This window comes from Polistes canadensis, unplaced genomic scaffold (assembly GCF_001313835.1).
Source record: "Polistes canadensis isolate GaletaPanama2010 unplaced genomic scaffold, ASM131383v1 scaffold_17, whole genome shotgun sequence".
Classification (NCBI taxonomy): Eukaryota; Metazoa; Arthropoda; class Insecta; order Hymenoptera; family Vespidae; genus Polistes; species Polistes canadensis.
Window position 1 is genome coordinate 518974 of NW_014569564.1, and position 18046 is coordinate 537019.

An 18046-nucleotide genomic window follows, 5' to 3' on the forward strand; every position below is an offset into this window, starting at 1 on the left:
CATTTTTCCATTCTTCCATTCCTTCGAAGTTCCTTTCTCCTTTGTTCTCTCGTGCTTAAACTTCGAACATTTTATATCTGATTTCATCATGGTATATACTTATTCATTGAATTTAATGTTACAATTGTTGGGTTTATTGTTTAGATAATTACATTAGTTGTGTTAATAAAAAATGTTCCCATTATTACTAACAGTTTTGATATAATTGAAAAAGGTTTTGATCAAAAATGAAATTAACCTGCAGGGGACAATTTAAAGTTGATTTCCAAAGTAACAACCTATAGAGTAGTGAAAAGAAGTAGGTTAATTGTTCATAATGTATAAACAATAGGTATAAATATTTTTTAAATAATAATTTTTCTTTTAAATATATTCCCTGCAGGTTTACTTTCATTTTTTTCAAAGTGCGCTGGCGCCTTGAATTTGTGGTTGCGCATGCGCATAACATATCTCCCACTCATGACATCGCCATATCATAATTATTCAAACTGTAATAATTATTTTCAACTAATTAACGATAAATAAAAAATATTTCATAAAATAAAATTTAGCAAATCGTGAATAATTAAGAACACTTATTCATTTTTTTCTGCTGTTGCAAACTTCATTGCTTGGCTTAGAAATAGGAAAACCAATTTTTTTATTTGCAATTATTAATAACTAATTAAATAATTAATTAATAAATTGTAGCAATTATGGATTTTGATTGAGCAAATAATGTGCAATTAAGAGCAGTTATTTATTTTCTTCTGCTGTTAAGGTTTTTAGCCAGCGTTTCTACGGTCCAAACTGATCATTAAATAATGGAAAAGAATTTCTTTTTTAATATTTCTCAATTTATATTTAATGCGCTTTGGTCGGTAAAATAGAAAACTATACTTTAATAAATTGAATGCATTGTAAGTTCATTTACAATATTATTATTTATTTTTTTTTTTGTAATCTTTATCTGTATAATTTTTTTTTTTATATAAACGCTTTAATAATTCAAATGACATTAAATTAATGTAACTGTGGAAGTATATAAAAGACGAAATAATATATTTAATCCTTTATTAATTTTCGCATATTACGAAGTAATGTTTAACCATAAGAACTCGATCGTACAAATCATTCAACGATACTTAATTATTTTCCTTAAAATTAATCAGTCATATCCCATGGTTTCACATAAACTCAATCATTTTCACATTAAACTCCCATAAAATGTCAGCTTATCGAAATTTCGTACGAGTTTGCGAAAATACGTCATCTAAATATAATAAAAATGCATTTCATTGTATTTACTGATAACTTCAATCGGTTCAACTTAAGAAAACAAAGAAAGATTAATATCTTATTGCAAAAAATTGCCATAGTTTGGTTTTATCATTTCGGCATTGACGCTTTGCTTCCCTGAGGTATACTAACTTGTTGAAAAGAAAAATTACTTTATTTTTTTTTTTGCTTTTTATGATAATAATTTTTTAAAATTCCGAAAAGAAGTAACAGTTACAATATTTTTTTTTAAATTTAAATTATCCAGAGAATTAATATAACATATATATCTATAATGAAAACAATTAGTTCTTGAATGTTCTTAATCTTGAAAATAAATATTTAAAGAGATTGTGAAATAATTTATAAATGAAATACTTTGAATTTTAAACATATGACAATGATTCAACAAATCGATTAATGTTCCTACCTAAATTATTGTCATGCCGTAGAGGATTTTTCCAAACAGATATTACTAAATGAAATGATGAAATTTAGCCATGCACTCAATGTCCACTCGTTGACATTTATATCACATGCCTATCATATACACTATATGTACACAGATGCGCGTCCATCTTATAAAAATTTTTGGAATTTTACATTCTCGTTGTTAAATTTTACGTGTTGACATTATCAATAAAAACTGAATAATCTATAAAGAAATGAAATATTCAAGCATTTATATAGCAATGAATGTAATAAGTAATTTATACTCGAGAATTAACTTATATTAACGTAATAAAATCAACGAGTATATTTAATTATTTCCTTTAAATTATCCTCTATTTAGTTAATTAATTAGATGTACGCGCTCCTTCGTATTGCTATTCTTATATTATTATTACATGGTTAACACGCGTAAATAATGTTCTGATCGAGCAAACAGCTCACTTTGAATATATAATTATTTGCGCGAGGAAATGTTATGAAAATTGTTTCTTTCTACGATAGTTATATAGAGTCCACTTTCTCGATAACTTGTGAACTTATTTTTTCTTCTTATTCAGCTTATTCTTTGCTGATAATTCCTCCTTTTTTAATCGACTAGTCACGTGCTTTTTCACCGTATACTCGTGTACGGTTTTCCTTTTTTTTTTATTATTATCGCACTAACATTAGCAGCCGCTTCATCCTGAACCAAGTTAGCGCGACCACCATATAATTATTTTTATTATACATCCCCATTTAAATCTGAGGAAACAACACTCCAGAACATTGGAAACGTAAGACACACGTCACAATGACATCACGAAGATCTCAAGACATCAATCACGCCTCTACTTTTTATTTCTTTTCGCCAAGCCCAACCTTGTTCATGGATGAGCCGGCGCTACGCGGTAATGTGACCAGCCAATTAATGAATTTGTTCAACGATACGCTTTGGCCTTCTCGGCCCATGCAAATAGATCCATGCTTGGTATTGCTTCGAAATCGTTACAAGAACGGATTTCATTTCTACAACAAAAAATTAACATATTAATAGCATCATTATTATATATTTCTCTATGGTAGAAAAAAATTGTTAAGAAATGTAAATTGTCCAATTCAATGTTAACTTACCCTTCTTGCGGTTTAAGGAAAACATTTGGTTGCATGTTTTGAATATTATCCCCGTTATCGCAGAATATTCTCGCTAAAGTAACGTTACGTATTTCTGCCAATTGATCTGTGAAAAAGAAAAAGAAAGAAAAAACGTATAAATACAATGAACTTAAAAAATTATGAAAAAAACGATGTAAAATTAAATGAAATAAGACATTTTACCTAGCGTGAAAGGATATGGTTGCATAGCTGAATCGTAGAAAAATCTATCTGTTCTAAGTGTCCTTGCAAATTGTTCCATAATCAAACATCTGAAAGTGGGACCAAGGAGTCCGTCATTGGCTGGTCTTTCTGCCATACCACCGATTACAAGATCCACATCATTGGGATGAGTATAAACGGAGCGTAATTTGTTTACGAGCTGTGTAAAATAATAAACGAAAAAATTAAATATACATTTATTACAATACACACATTTGTATTTATATAAGTTAAATTTCATTTGAATTTAATATTTAATTTACCTCGGTAGGAATGTAATCGAGGAAATCATGGAAATTCTTGGCAGCAGGTAATCCACAATGTTTTCTATAGTAATTATATCCAGGCAAACCGTGATCACGACCACGTTGTATGTCTAAGCTAATGACATCTAAACCGAGATCATTCTTATCCTTCGTATATAATTTGCTTGTAATCTGTAAAAGATTAGACATATATAGTAAAATATGTAATTATATAACGAATGCAAAATAATGAAAGAAAAAAAAGAATAAAAAGGGAGAGACACTAACCTCAGGAATGAAACTTATGTCCATCTTCTGACTGGTCTGAGTTGAAAGACCACGAAGTAAACCGTTAAATACTTCGTCGGATTCGATCACTCGCGGATTAAAGAAATATTCTGACAATTCTAGAGACTTAGCACTTAGACGAGAATTATCTGGCAAACTGTAAAGTAAAATAAAAATATTATAAAAAGTACTCTTGATTAAAGAAAATATGATACAAAATATAATTGAAATCAAATAATATAAGAATTGATTGTAATAACTTACATCAGTCTTCCTTGCATAAGTGAATTCAAGAATCGTAGGGCTGCTGTAGCTGCTTCATTAGTAACTGCAGGATCGTCCTCAGAATTATATTTTCTGTTGTAACCAGTACCAACAGTTAGTCCTAAGGCTCGAACACTCATCTTGCCCAATAAAATGGGCAACCACTCTTTATAAGTGATATGCTGAATTTCAGCAATGACAATACGTCTAGCCTCCTGATATAGGATTTCATCCGTCCAGCTAGGATTCAATTCAGCAAGTTTCCTAGCAATGCGATTATGTTCACGATGCCAAATTGTATGTATTACAGCTAGCTGTGGGTAAATGTTGACACGATCATCACCTATGGAATTTATAATTATCGTTATTGAAGTTATTAATAAAAAAATCAACACAATTATTAATAATTAAAACATTTAAAACAAAAAAAAATACAAAACTTACCAGAATCATAACAGCTTCCTTTACACTGGGAAGTAACTTCAGCATCGCTTTCAGATGGTAAAAATTCATGACCATTACGAACATCTACGCGTAATCTACCACCTTGGAATTCTCGTAACTCACGAGACTTCGTTAGAACGGATCCATAAATCGTGGACCCATCCAAAAAGTGAGTCACTTGATTCATCTGAAGACAAAATATACAAATAAGAATTTTGTTGGCGAATAAAAATATGAAAATAGAATGAAATATATAGAATGTTGAATTACTTGTTCCAAGGGTCCAAAAGTGCATTCCGATCTCAAAACTGGTAAGGAACGTACATAGTTCATACATCTAACGTATTGGGTGCCATATACAGGATCTCTATCCGGTACAGTGATAGCTGCACAATCTGGATGTACATGACGAGGAGATAAAGCACTCCCATCCGTTTGGCAACAAGAAATTGGTTTTCCTGATGAAACTGTGCAAACCAATTCGTTTTATAAGCATCTAATGTAAACGTTAAAAAAGTAAAATATAACACAATAAATTTGTGAAAACTAACTCATTCTGCGGACAGGAGTGTGTATCATATCGTGGGAAATGAATTGGCTCCATTGCATGACGGCAAGAGTTTTGGTGATATCGGATTGCCCATTATAACCAACCACTGATGCGCTTATTGTTCTCGCACTTGGCAATGGTTTCTTCGTCTGTCCTACGTTCCTTGGTTCTTGAATGCCTGGTTTCCAATACAATATTACATTAACATTTCATCATGAATATCATTTTGCATTGTCAAATCGGAGTAAATCGATGTTAATTTCTTAATTACGAAACATTTTCAAATAAATATGCTAAAGCGTTATTTTTCAAAGAAATCTTGAAAGTATTTTCACTTTTCTCAATATGTGTGCAAACAAAGCAAAAACACAGAGCGTCATTTTAATTACTCCGATTTTAACAAAGTTAACGGGTATTTTTATATGTATATAATATACATATATGTAATATTTATATATATTTATATTTAAAAGAACAGCACGAGAGAGTGGTAATAAAGTACGCAGAATTTTCATAATAGGAAACATAAGTATTGGTAAATACGCGTTTAGAGAGAAATTTTTCTTGGCCGTCTTGTCCTCGAACCTGACACTTCTCACCTAAACCTGTTTATCGTTCACCATCTATTGTTTGAGAACAATCGGATATTATCTATTTTTTAATACGATACATTTATACACAAGCTTGCTTAGAAGAAAATCATAGGAAAATCTTTTTGTTTTTTTAATCCGATTGATCTCAGAAAAGAAAGAAAAAAAGAAAGAAAGAAAGAAAGAAAGAAAGAAAAAGGAAAAAAAAGAAGTTCCAACCGATAATTTGCAATAATGTTGCAATTAATCAATTGAAGCTCTTGCTCTCGTGCTGTTAAATAAAACCGAATAAGATTATCTAGTTTTTTTACGTCGTTCTGAAGCGTCATTGACGTGGCATGTCGTCGATATAAATATGATAAATCGATAATTTTAAAGTTTAATAGTTCATATGAATGGTCACGTTATAAGCAATATAAGATAAAATTAAAGGAATGACCCCATAACATATTATTGTTATCGATTAAACATTGATCGCTGACGTCAAAACGCTCACAAAACGAGTTATCTAGCTTTATAATATTTAGTAGTATGGTCGATGAAGGCACCTAAACGAGTGAACCAAGCTGAGAGACGGACAAAACCGTAATGCGTTATTCAATGATTCCAAAAATAAAATATGATTTGCATTTTAGTGACTAATACAATATTATTTTGTCACATTTCGTAAATATAAATTTCCAATTATTCGATGTTACTCGTTTCAATGGAACCGATGATATTGAATATTAAAATTACAATGGTGACTCCCAAATTGAATTCGCTCGTAACAGGGACCTTTAACGTGAAACCGTATACCGCCATGTGTGTATACATATATGTATATATATATATATAAATGTATATATATATATACATATATATATATATCAAACAGAAAGTGTTCGAAGTAACTATTATTACGTAATTAATATGATACATTATTAGGTATATCCGAATTAATTTACATACACTTCTACTGCTGGATAGAATCTCCCGACCGGGTCACCCTATTGTAGGCAGTATTATTCACTGCTACACTCAGGCATATTATGCTCTATGTGCCTTTTATCGCACAACAACTGTAATGCAAATCACAGAATATAATTTTGTTAAGCCAATCGACGAACGTTTTTCTGCTAGCGCCCAAGGATCTGTCTCTGTGCACGTGTATACGTAGTGAATGTATATATGTATATATATATATATATATATATAGATATTGATTTTTATATATTTCCCTATAATGTGTGTTACGTCCGTTAATAAAATTGTCCTGATGAAAGTGGTGTTAGGTTGGTTAATAGGTGAATCGTTCCTTAAACAATCGTTTCAAGTCATAGGACGAAATTATGAATTCTTAAAAATCTACAAAATCGATTATACATGATGTCATGAAATTAAAGTCCTGCTATTATTTGATAATATATGTCAGCGTTAAATTGTATAATTCAATTAAATCGTGGAAATCTTAGATTTTACCTGAAATAACTAGACAATTTTGGGAAAGCATATAAAAAGAATTTTGTTATATACTTAAAGTAGTCATTTTAGGAAATAACGAAGTTATATATGAATTCACAAGAAACGTTATCTAGTTGAAGTATGTGATTATGCTTTCTTTTATATGTAAACAGGACAGTATAGTTATTTCAGGATTCATTTCACGAATTAACGGGTTTCACAAAGCAACGCTAGCATATATATATATATATATATATATATATGTATATGATAGATACCGAGGTCAATTTAGAAAATGATGCTATTACATGCGTCGAATAAAAAGCATAATTTAGTTAATCAATTCCGATTAATATTCTTTTGTAATAATCAGGAAACATTTTCCATCTTCTAGTATGTATCTAAAAATGATGTCGGAAAGAAAAAGAAAACATAGTTTTACGATTACATATTACGTCCCACGCATTGGAATAGTTTGAATAGTAAACGATGAAAGTATTAGAAGGAAAATCACATGTGGAAACAGTTTATGATTGGATAGGAAAGCGCTAAACGTTCATAGGCTGCAAATAATTATTCGATTATTAGATAACAAAAAAAAAATAATGATAATAAGTAATAATTTTTATGCTTTTCAGCATATTATAACAATTTTTCTTTTCTACAATATATTAAATGCATTTAATTGTAAAGAAAAAACGACCGGCCGAGTTTAATAAAAAAAAATAAATATTGAGCGGAAAATAGGAGACGTCATATAGCAAAATTTATAACGAGGATAAGGAAAATTCGAAAATTCCAATTAATTGGAATTTGTGAGGAAATAACGAAGATCAAAGTTATATATGAAATTAATGTTATTTCGCGTCACAAAACAACGATTATTTCGTGCGTGTTAGTGATTGTGAGGCAATTGATGGATATGAAAACCGCGAGTTTTTGAGAGTTAGTCAATGGGAAAGGGGCTAGAAAAAAAATCAGTCATTTATGAGAGCATGTCGCGTTGTAAAAAGGATCCTTACCATCGAAATACTGAGGGAAGAGGATTCTTGTATATGCAGTCATGGCACTGCCCCAGCTAGGATTTTTGATGTTATTGCAACGTCCATCAATAGTTCGGTACTTCATTTTCGTATCACAACTTGTTATTTGGGAAGCCATGCACCTGTCACCCAATGGCGTGCCATCTAATTTCAAGGTTGATATAAAGTGGGCACATTCTTCCTTAGATAGACCAAATCTATAGAATAAAAATATAAAAAACAATAAATAATAAGAATTATATAAGAATAATAATAAGAATTATAATTATATTTACATATGTTAATTTATGTTTGATCTAAGTATTTAAATTATTATATTTGACAAAGTGATACTATCCTTATTTTCATAATAGTTTGAAATAAATAAAATTGTGCAAATGTACAGCTTGAAGGATTAAAATAATAATAAAAAAATGAAAGGATAATTTAAAAAGAACTTACCGTCGACAACTTTCATGAATTAGATACAAGGAAGCTTTCGTAGCCAAAATTGCATCGATTCCTTTCTCAAAGGCATCTTCCGAAGGATACGAATTGATATATTGTTTACCAGCAATGCTATTAGCTTCAAATTGAACACCAGCATTGACAATGTTTCTTTCTAGTGTGCTCAATCGATCGACGAGCGTCGTTGCAAAATTCACCGATTCATTTAACATAGACTCAGTGATCCTGGGATATCGTCGGTTGTGAAAGAGACCTGTGTCTATGATACCCGGAGTAGTATCTGTAGATGGCAAGCCTGTAAAGAAATCTATAAAAAAAAACCGGTACACATAATTATGCATTCATAAGATCTAAAGTATTATACATTTAAATAAAAAACAAAAATATATATATCTTCATGAAAAGAACAAAATTATGTAAATATAAAAAGAGAAAATAAATATATGCATTTAAAATAAGAATAAAATTATATAAATATATAAACACAAAAATAAATTATCAAATAAATGTATTTATGAGAGAAAAAAATATATGATAATACTAAACAATTTATTCGAAATCAAATTAAATTAAATTAAATTTAATTTGATTTGATTTTATTAAAATTTGTCTAATATATTTAAAAACAATCAAATTAACCAGTAATATAGAAAATATTAATAATAAATAAAAGCAAGACCAAAATATTTACCGGTATAGCTGGTAAGATAGTTTTGTAGTGAAACAGGTAGTTTATAGGTTTCCATAGAATTGGAATAACTAAGTAGTCCCATAGATTGAAGGGATATCCATAATATTGCCAAAGTTGCCACCGATCCTGCCATGACACCGCCGGCTATTAGAAGTAAGATGAATATAAATGAGTATGCTTAGCGAATTTTCCTCTTTTTATATGCATATCTATGATTCATTCAGTATAACTATTACTCAATAATGAAGGAAAATATATTTACGAAAAAAAGATCATTGCGTAGGTCAAATCGGTGCATTATAAACAATCTTATAAACGCTGCAAAATATGTTATATTTCCCCTTCTTTATTTCTTTTATTTTTCTTTTTACTTCGTGAAATTTAATACACGTTGTCAACAAAATTCAAATGTTATTGCATCGTCGATCGTATATATGTGTACATTGAATGTGCACACACAAAAAAAATAATATTTATTCTAACGTCGCCATCACATGCCGTTATCGCGATTAAAATGAAATGCGCACAATTTCTCACACATGATACGAACAAATAAAAATAAGATAAAATAAAATAAAATTTATAAAAGATAAACGGGTTTTTTTTGCGAGTATTGTTTAACACTCTTTAATATTATTTTTATATTAATTCAATCAAATAAATATATTCCCATGGACATCTGGATCTTAAACCTTGAACTACTTTTCATGGGACTATATCAGACAAATTAAATTCAATGATCATCGATCATCGTTTAATGTTCTAAAAAATGCTACGATAGAAATAGAGATGTATATTCTTTTGAATTGCTATGACATCTAATAAATTACACTTTGTTAACCTTATATAATAACGATTTGTTATTTCAAATTAATTGTTATAAGATAGAAGATGGATAGAAGTAAAAATATCTACTTTGAGATTACTAAATTGACTTCGTAATTAAATAATTATTTATTCATCGACTATTATTTCAAATTCTTATGTAATGTATACTGTTTATATATTAACATTCAATCGTAAAACGTGCCTAAGATCATTAAAAAATCAATGACGAATGAACAAACGCGTCGAGAATACTAAAATGTTTATATTCCGCATTCGCAACGCGACAAAATTGTTTTTAAACATTTTTCCGATTATGCTAAATTTATGGCCAAGGTGAAGGACAAACTTTAACAACATAAACAAAAAACAACGATTTGAAAGAAAAAAAAAGAAACAGAAAAAAACAACAACAACATACCTCTGAGAGAGAGAGAGAGATCATTGATTGAAAAACGATTGAGACTGGTCAATAGATTAGGTCAATTAGTTTTAAAATCGTTTTATCTGATACGAAGGCTGAAGATAAGTAAGTAAATTATTAAATTATAAAATGATTGATAAACTAATAACAGTACGTGTATCATCACACCCATCTGTTTCGTCTTAAGAATAAAACTTATTTTTTTAAGCTAATTTTAAGCTAATCTAAAATACGTAAATTACGTATATGTATAATTCAATCAGTAATTTATGCGCTCAACTTTAAAACATTATAAACGTTGAAAAATATAAAATTAAATGACTCAGAATAAATGTTATCGCGAACATTTTTCTTCTCTTCTTCTTATTCTCCTTTTTTTTTTTTTTTTTTTAAATATTACCATTTTATCCTGACCTTCGCGCGAACAAACGTTTTTTCGAGATATTAATAGAAATGGAGTCGGGGGGTCGGGGGTCGGTCGGAGGTTCCAATACGCGTGTAAACATTGAGAGAATATGATTTTTATACGTCTCGTATATTTCTTATGGCCCGTCGTTAAAATGCGCGACAAAATGTGTATAAGCGTTTAAGGAACTCTCTCATTGGTGTGATGTATCATCAACGTTCATGCGTTTTGCACGTGCTTCAACGTGACATACCATATGTATATTCAATGATCATGTCTAATTTATACCCGTGCACACATATTATTACACATATATTCGTCGTATATACGTAAAATATATTCTCAAGTTGTTTATTTAAAAAGTTTTTCATTTCGCTATCGTGTCATAATATCGTGCTATTCTTTTATCGTATTATTTACATTGATGTCAATTAAAAAAAAAAAAAAATAAATAAAAGAAATACGCTTCTATAAGTGTAAATCTAAATGCCAGCTCGTAAATAAATAAATCTCCGGTGTTTAAATATCGCGATAACAGATATTTGAAGAAAATAAAAAGATGATAAGATAGTTATAAAAAAAAAATTAAGACGATTGTTATCGGAGAGAAAATTATTGAGGACAATTATCTATTCTATTTATAAAATAAGCTGACTTTTTTAAAACTTTTTTAACCTTCGGATTGATATAAGTGACTTGATTAGAAAGTTTTTCGTTTTTATACTCAACGTATATAAAGTATGTATTAAATTAGTGAAATAGAAAGGAAATAAAATTTGTATTCTACCAGTTATTAAAGAAGAAGCCAAATTTCTTATCAAAAATATTTAAATGACGATACTTAAATGCATTTCAACGCTTTAATGAATGACGAAAAAGTAAAAAATAATTGCTATACCCGCCAATTTTTTCCTAGTGAAAAAAAGTATTCACGTTTCACAATCAGATAATAAAATATTAAATGCTAATAAGTCTAGACAAATAAAAAAAAAACTAATATTTCAATCTCAATATAGGAATTCATTTGATTTTGATCACGGGAAGATGTTCGTAAATCTCTGTTGGTAAAATCGCACGTACGTGTCATATATAGCTTTCGTGTTATACCTCGTTCGTGTGAAACCGGCTTTCATCGGAAACGCGATACAACGTCTTCGTAAATTTCCGTGCACGCTCGACTATTTAAACGTGTGCGAAAGAGATAAAAACAACGGAGTATGCGCATATGGACGATTCATGTATGGTATTACCAGAAAACACATAGCATGGAAAAATACTAACTAATGATTAACCTATTAATCATGGTTAATTAATCGAGTTATTTAACTTATGGGAATAATACGAACATTTTTTAAAATCCTTTTCGAATACGATCAAATATAAAATAATCTGTATACAATGATGTTTATTATTATGTGTTTTTGACGTTTCAAAAGAGAGAGAAAAACCCCTTTTTTTAATCGTTCAACTCTGTTATAATAATTTGATATTTGAGAGAGAAAGCAGTCACGCGAACGAAGTAAACAAGACTGATAGGGTGTATCAATAATATCCCCTCTACAAATAATTAATTATAGGAAATTTATTAAACGTGTGTGTTCTCCATCAATCATGGATAAATAGAAATATTAGATTACTCGTAATGTTCGTGTCAATTTAAAAACATAAATATTCCTTATTAAAAATATCAATCAGCACGAACTTTCTGGGAAACTTAATACACACATGTATGTTTATGTATGCATTTCTTTATGATAGTTGCGAAAAATAACAAATGCAATTAAAAGAAAAAAAACAAACACAAAAAATTAATCAATTTCTTGGATTATAAAATAAAATAAAAATTCCTAACAAGATCTTGTTATTTGTTCGTTAAGGTAAATCATTATTAACATGATATTTTTCTAGAAAATAAAATCGAATACAATATGTCGCAAGGATCTAAATATCATGTATAAAAAATATAAAAAGAATGGTTACCAGGCACGTATTCCATAGGTTTCTCTAGTCCGTGCATGGCGTAGATCCAACGATTGTCGTTCACAGGTGCGACGAGAAACATTCTCAGTACATCACGATATAAATCAACGTGACCGTATAAGAAAAAAAAAACTATGATTCTATATAAGACTTTTTTCCTTCACCACTTTTAACGATCTTCAAGAAGTTTGTCTTTACGTACTCGTGTATACAGTAACGAGAAAGAAGATGCAAGTAAATACAAAGAACAAGTAAGTATTAACAGTACAGAAAAAGACCCAAAATAAAAGGGAATGTGAAATCCCTTTGTGTCAATTTTCTCAATTAACCGTTAATAAAAATGCGTTTAGGTTTTTTTTTTTCCTTTAAATATACATATACATAAATTTGTATATACACGTGAGTAGAAGAGATGTGTTGCGTCGTCGACAACGTCAGAAAACGTTGATATCGATCGAGAATTAAATGTCGATACTTATATCTAGTTATTTATCTATTTATAATTATCTATATCCCATATATAAAGTGAGAAGTTTGGAATAGTATAATCTCGCGGCGGCGTGGTACGAGAACGTTCGTTTCGTGCGCTGCCGAAGGACGAACTGAACAACGAGTTTTGCTTCGTAGCATAAGAATGAATCTCTTTCTCTTATACTAATATACTGTCTCTCTCTTTCTCACTGAGAAAGAACTCACGTTTGACCGAACGTTTGTTTTCTTTCTTTCTCTCTCTACCGTATTTAACGATATACCTGAGCTTCCCCACCACCACGCTGCGCATGCATCTTTCTCTCTCAGTCTTTCGATGAAAAACAGATCACTCGCTGAACGCGTGCTCAGTCCCCCTCTTAACTTCGCAGTGTTTCCCGTACCCCTCGTTACCCTGCTACAACATAATCCATATTGCCTGCCATCTTCTTCGACGCTTCGAAATCCATCGTTTAAATTTCATTTATCATTGCACGATTAAATTTTCTATCAAACGCGTTATCTTTGACATATATTTTTTTTCCTTTTTTTTTTTCTATGAACACACAGTGAAAGTATATAAATACTTTTATCTTTCATTTTTAATTCTTTTTTCTATTCATTATATCGAAGTATTATTTTAAGCAATAAAAAAATTTGCAAACTGTTATTATAATTTTATTTTCGTCTACGCGTTTAATTTGTTCGTTAACGATTAGATTCATATTTCAACTAATTATCAAGATATCGCGAGTTTTAAATTTTTACAATATATTACATAATATTGTAATTGTTAACGACGTGCTAAATAAATACGTATGTAACACTTCATTACCTTCATTCAAGGCTTATTGTCATTTTATTGAAATAAATTAGTAAAAATTCGTTGTTTTTTCGTTTCCGTTATAGAAAAAAAAAACTAAACAAATAAATAGCGCAGAAATATGAATCGCTAGTAAATCAATCGCTTTCATTAGAAATCGGAATAAACAGAAAACAAGCGAAATTGCATAAAATACCGCAAGGTTAGTGTACGGCGCTAGTGTTCTCTACTTGTCAAATGAAAAAAGCTCTTCTTTACTGATCGATAAATAACTAGATAATAATAAATATATATATATGTAATTCATGTATAGTATCTTACCCAAATAATTACGTTTCTTGAACAGCTCGATTCGTAGATTACTGTAGACGAAATTTAATTTTTCAACAGCCATCTTTCGTCTTTGCGGACGAATTTTTAATAACCCCGTTGCGTGATCAGGGGGATTAGTGGGGGGATACGTTCGTTTTAAGCTCTGCTTATATATTACTCGAATTATTTCCCCGTTATAATGAAATTATCGGATCGGCGTGATTCAATTTCGCCGAAATCCGTTATTTCAATATGAATCGATTTTCACGATCAAATTGTCTTTTAAATTTATGTCGTAAAAGACAACATTGAAATAAATCAATAGAGAAATAAAAAAGGGAGGAAAAAAAGAAAGAAAAAAATTATGCACTTTTCTTTTTCTTTTTCTTTTTTTTTTTAAATTGTAAGAGAATAACACTAAAATATGTATATATATATATATATATATATATCACAAAATAAAATGATATGCTAATAATTATCTGTGCGGATCTTGGAATAAATAGGAAATATAAATGAGGATCTCTAAAGCACCACCTTAACTTCCTACGATGCCGCACTGAATGTTCTCTACTGTGTATCGACCCTGTCTTCTCTTCTCTTCTCTTCTCTTCCCCCCTCCCGCTCCCGCCACACCTATTCTTTAGTATTCCAGAAAGCTCGTCAAAATCGCACATGCGCAGTTTCACTTTTGGAAAGTTTTATTTTGTCTTCTTTCCTTCGGCGTCCTTATATATAAAAATGTTCTTTGCCTATTTTCGCACTTTTATATTTGGTTACTCGTGCATGAAAATTTGCATTTTTTAAATTCACAATTTTTATATTTAACACATTTAATAATAGAAATATTTTTTTTTTCTTCGATAATATTTGCTGTATAAACTTATTGATTTTATTTTTACTTATGCTTCTCGTTTAGACTATCTTATCTAATTCATTTAACAAATTACTTGGATATGCATATGTAAATATACTCATTCGAGGAATGGCAATACACATTATTGATTTTTACTGTTCTCGGCACAGTATCGATAACGTTTAATGTTAGTAATGGGATATAAAAATAACGAAAATAATATTTCTGTAATTCCTACTTTGAATATTTATTTTATTGAGGCTCCAGATGTATTAATCAAAGGTCTGTTCTGAAAACGCTTACATGTAAATGACCGTGCTGTGTTAAATATAGTTAGTAGGTGAGAGAATATAATCTTCAACGTTAGTTGTTACATTACAATGTATCATCATAAAGTGAAACGTGATATTAAGTCTGCAATATTATCAGCATGCCAATTAGAATTTGATTTATATATATAAACACTAATACTTTCTTTCTTTGAAAAAAAAAAAAAAATTAATATACTATATACCTACATATGTATATGTGAAGACGATCACATTCAAACATTGTGATCAATATTTCTTATGATTCATATTTCTGTTAAATAAAATCGAGTATAAATACTTAACGTCAGTATTTTAAGGAAATATGGAAAAATACTAAACGACTTGTACGAATATTAAATTTCGTTATCTTTTTTCTTTCTTTTTGGTTTTTTTAAATCAATCTGATTACACAGTCATTTGCATAGATAAATTAATTTAATTTTTATTAAAATATCTTTTTAATCTTGATAAGATTAGAACATTTTTCAATGAACGAAAATTGCCACGAAAAATCTATAATTGTAAGCATGAAATCTGTTATGATGATTTCTTTTGAAACTTTAATATCGAAGCACGTGTGTGTCAACTGTTGTTAGTCATGGATTCTTCAAAGACGCAGTAGGATAAAAGAGAAATATATAAACATACAGGAGAATTGCTTGAAGAGGGCCGGTTAAACGAGCACGTGATACCAGCGTGATACCTAACCGTTCCATACCGTTCCCCTACCCCTTCACCTTCTTTTCTCTTCTTAACTGACGCCATATTTCCGTCTCATTTTCTATCTTGCTCTATCTAACACTCTTTCTCTCTTTTTTTAACCACTTAGCGCTTCCAAGTGTGTTCTTTATTCAAGATAATCTTACTGTTACGTATTTTAATCGTGAAGAATGAATATACATATATGTACATGTATTTATTTTTACGATTTTGTTTTTTTATAATAATAATAATAATAATAATTATTATTATTTTATTATTTTATCATATACACGAGAAAGAGAAGAGTCACGTAGTTCGTTCGTTCGTTCATTCTTCATCTAAATTGCATTGTTTACAATTTTTTCATTGAAATAATACTAAATGGATGAAAATTTTTTAAGAATATACTGACTTATGATGAGAGTTCTTAGAAATTGTTTTGATATTCATAGGAAATACAATAGGTATTTAACGCGCTATTTCGTAAACTGTAATTCTTGACTTATTGTCAAGTAAAAAACTTATGCTTACATTTACATTTTTAATGTAAGAGAGGTAGATTTTTTTTTAAATTAAATTTTATAATTTTTCACATCGACGCGATTATTTTCTTTTTTTTTGTAATTTATTTTTCTATGTCATAATCGCATTTAAATTAGATATCCAATTTGTAGCTTTTTAAATTAAAGTCTAAAAATACTAATTTGTTTTGAAAACAAACGATGTTACAGTTTGTGCATCAATGAAAGTATTAATTATGTTCGTTTTTACCTACTGAGTCGACTACAGCGCATTTTATTGCAAAATAAACGAGAAAATGATGAAGCAAATATTTGGCGTGCTTTGGTTATTTAACATCATGCCATCTAGCGTGAAAATAATCAAATTAAAGACTCATCGGATAAAAGAAGTTCGTTGTTTTGATTATTTCGAAAGATTTTTAAATTGCTATAAACAAAAATAAACATTTATACTATTGAAAATGATACTTCATATAAAACTTAACAATTATTAATTAATTTTTCTGTGCAATTATATAATTAAAATAAAAATAATAGAAAATAATTTAAGGATCCTAAACAATAGTATCGTAAAATATTTTATCAAATGTATACAAAGTTTCTTTACTTTGTTTATCTAAAGATAAAAAAGATTGGCAAATGTATATCGTGTTTCGTTTAGCTTTGTTTACAAGGAAATCATAAGAATGTATATATCTAAAATAACGCGGAAATAAAATCAAATTGTTTTCAAATAAAAAAATGCAATGAAAAGCAAAATCTTAAATAGTACTTACACATAACACGTTGTATAAAGGATGGAAGAAAGTGTTCGTTCGTTCTTTCCGACTCGACTCGACACGACGATGATTGTTTTAATTTAAAATTTACATAATCTTCTTAAATATTAACATATAATATGTACAGAAATAGATGCGTAAGTGTATAACTGTTAAAGGTTGAAAGAATGCTATTTATGATAGTAACCCGGACCTCTTCTTCTGCCTTAGTTGGGTTCCAGCTTTCGACTGTCGATCCGATAGTGCAAGCAACTGGATCTAATAACCACCATCGGAACAGTAGTCTTCTTCTTCTTCTTCTCTTCTCTTCTATTTTCTCTTTTTTTCTGATCGACCTATGGTCGACTTGGGTCATTTCTTTTACCAGATTGGTTTTATCTCTGACGCAGACCGTCTGTTACGCTTGCTTGCTTGCTTGTTTTACATAAACTTGATAAATCTAATAGCAACGAATCTTCATTGATCACGTGCACAAATACAATTTCGAACTTAAGAAAAGTTCATTCTTGATAAATGGTTAATAAAAAAAAATAAAAAATATATATATATATATATATATATGCTAGCGTTG

The 18046-nt window shown here is 29.5% G+C and overlaps 1 protein-coding gene across 4 annotated transcripts; it reads right to left on the reverse strand.

The window, feature by feature from the left end:
* Positions 1-1038: 1038 nt before the first annotated feature.
* Positions 1039-17676, reverse strand: LOC106793716 (peroxidase-like). 4 transcript variants are annotated; one of them, XM_014760874.1, is made up of 13 exons: positions 17473-17676; positions 9069-9212; positions 8372-8684; positions 7910-8127; positions 4856-5032; positions 4575-4771; positions 4305-4491; positions 3861-4203; positions 3597-3753; positions 3327-3500; positions 3025-3223; positions 2821-2926; positions 1039-2715 (listed from the first exon to the last, which is right to left on the reverse strand). In XM_014760874.1, the coding sequence occupies exons 1-13, from the start codon at positions 17474-17476 to the stop codon at positions 2628-2630; spliced, it is 2307 nt and encodes a 768-aa protein (XP_014616360.1). In that variant the 5' UTR covers positions 17477-17676; the 3' UTR covers positions 1039-2627. The 4 variants fall into 4 exon arrangements, with proteins under 4 accessions (XP_014616360.1, XP_014616358.1, XP_014616359.1 ...); XM_014760872.1 differs by lacking the exon at positions 17473-17676 and adding an exon at positions 14316-14655; XM_014760873.1 differs by lacking the exon at positions 17473-17676 and adding an exon at positions 12704-13401 and having other exon boundaries at positions 8372-8672.
* Between the last annotated feature and the right edge of the window lie 370 nt (positions 17677-18046).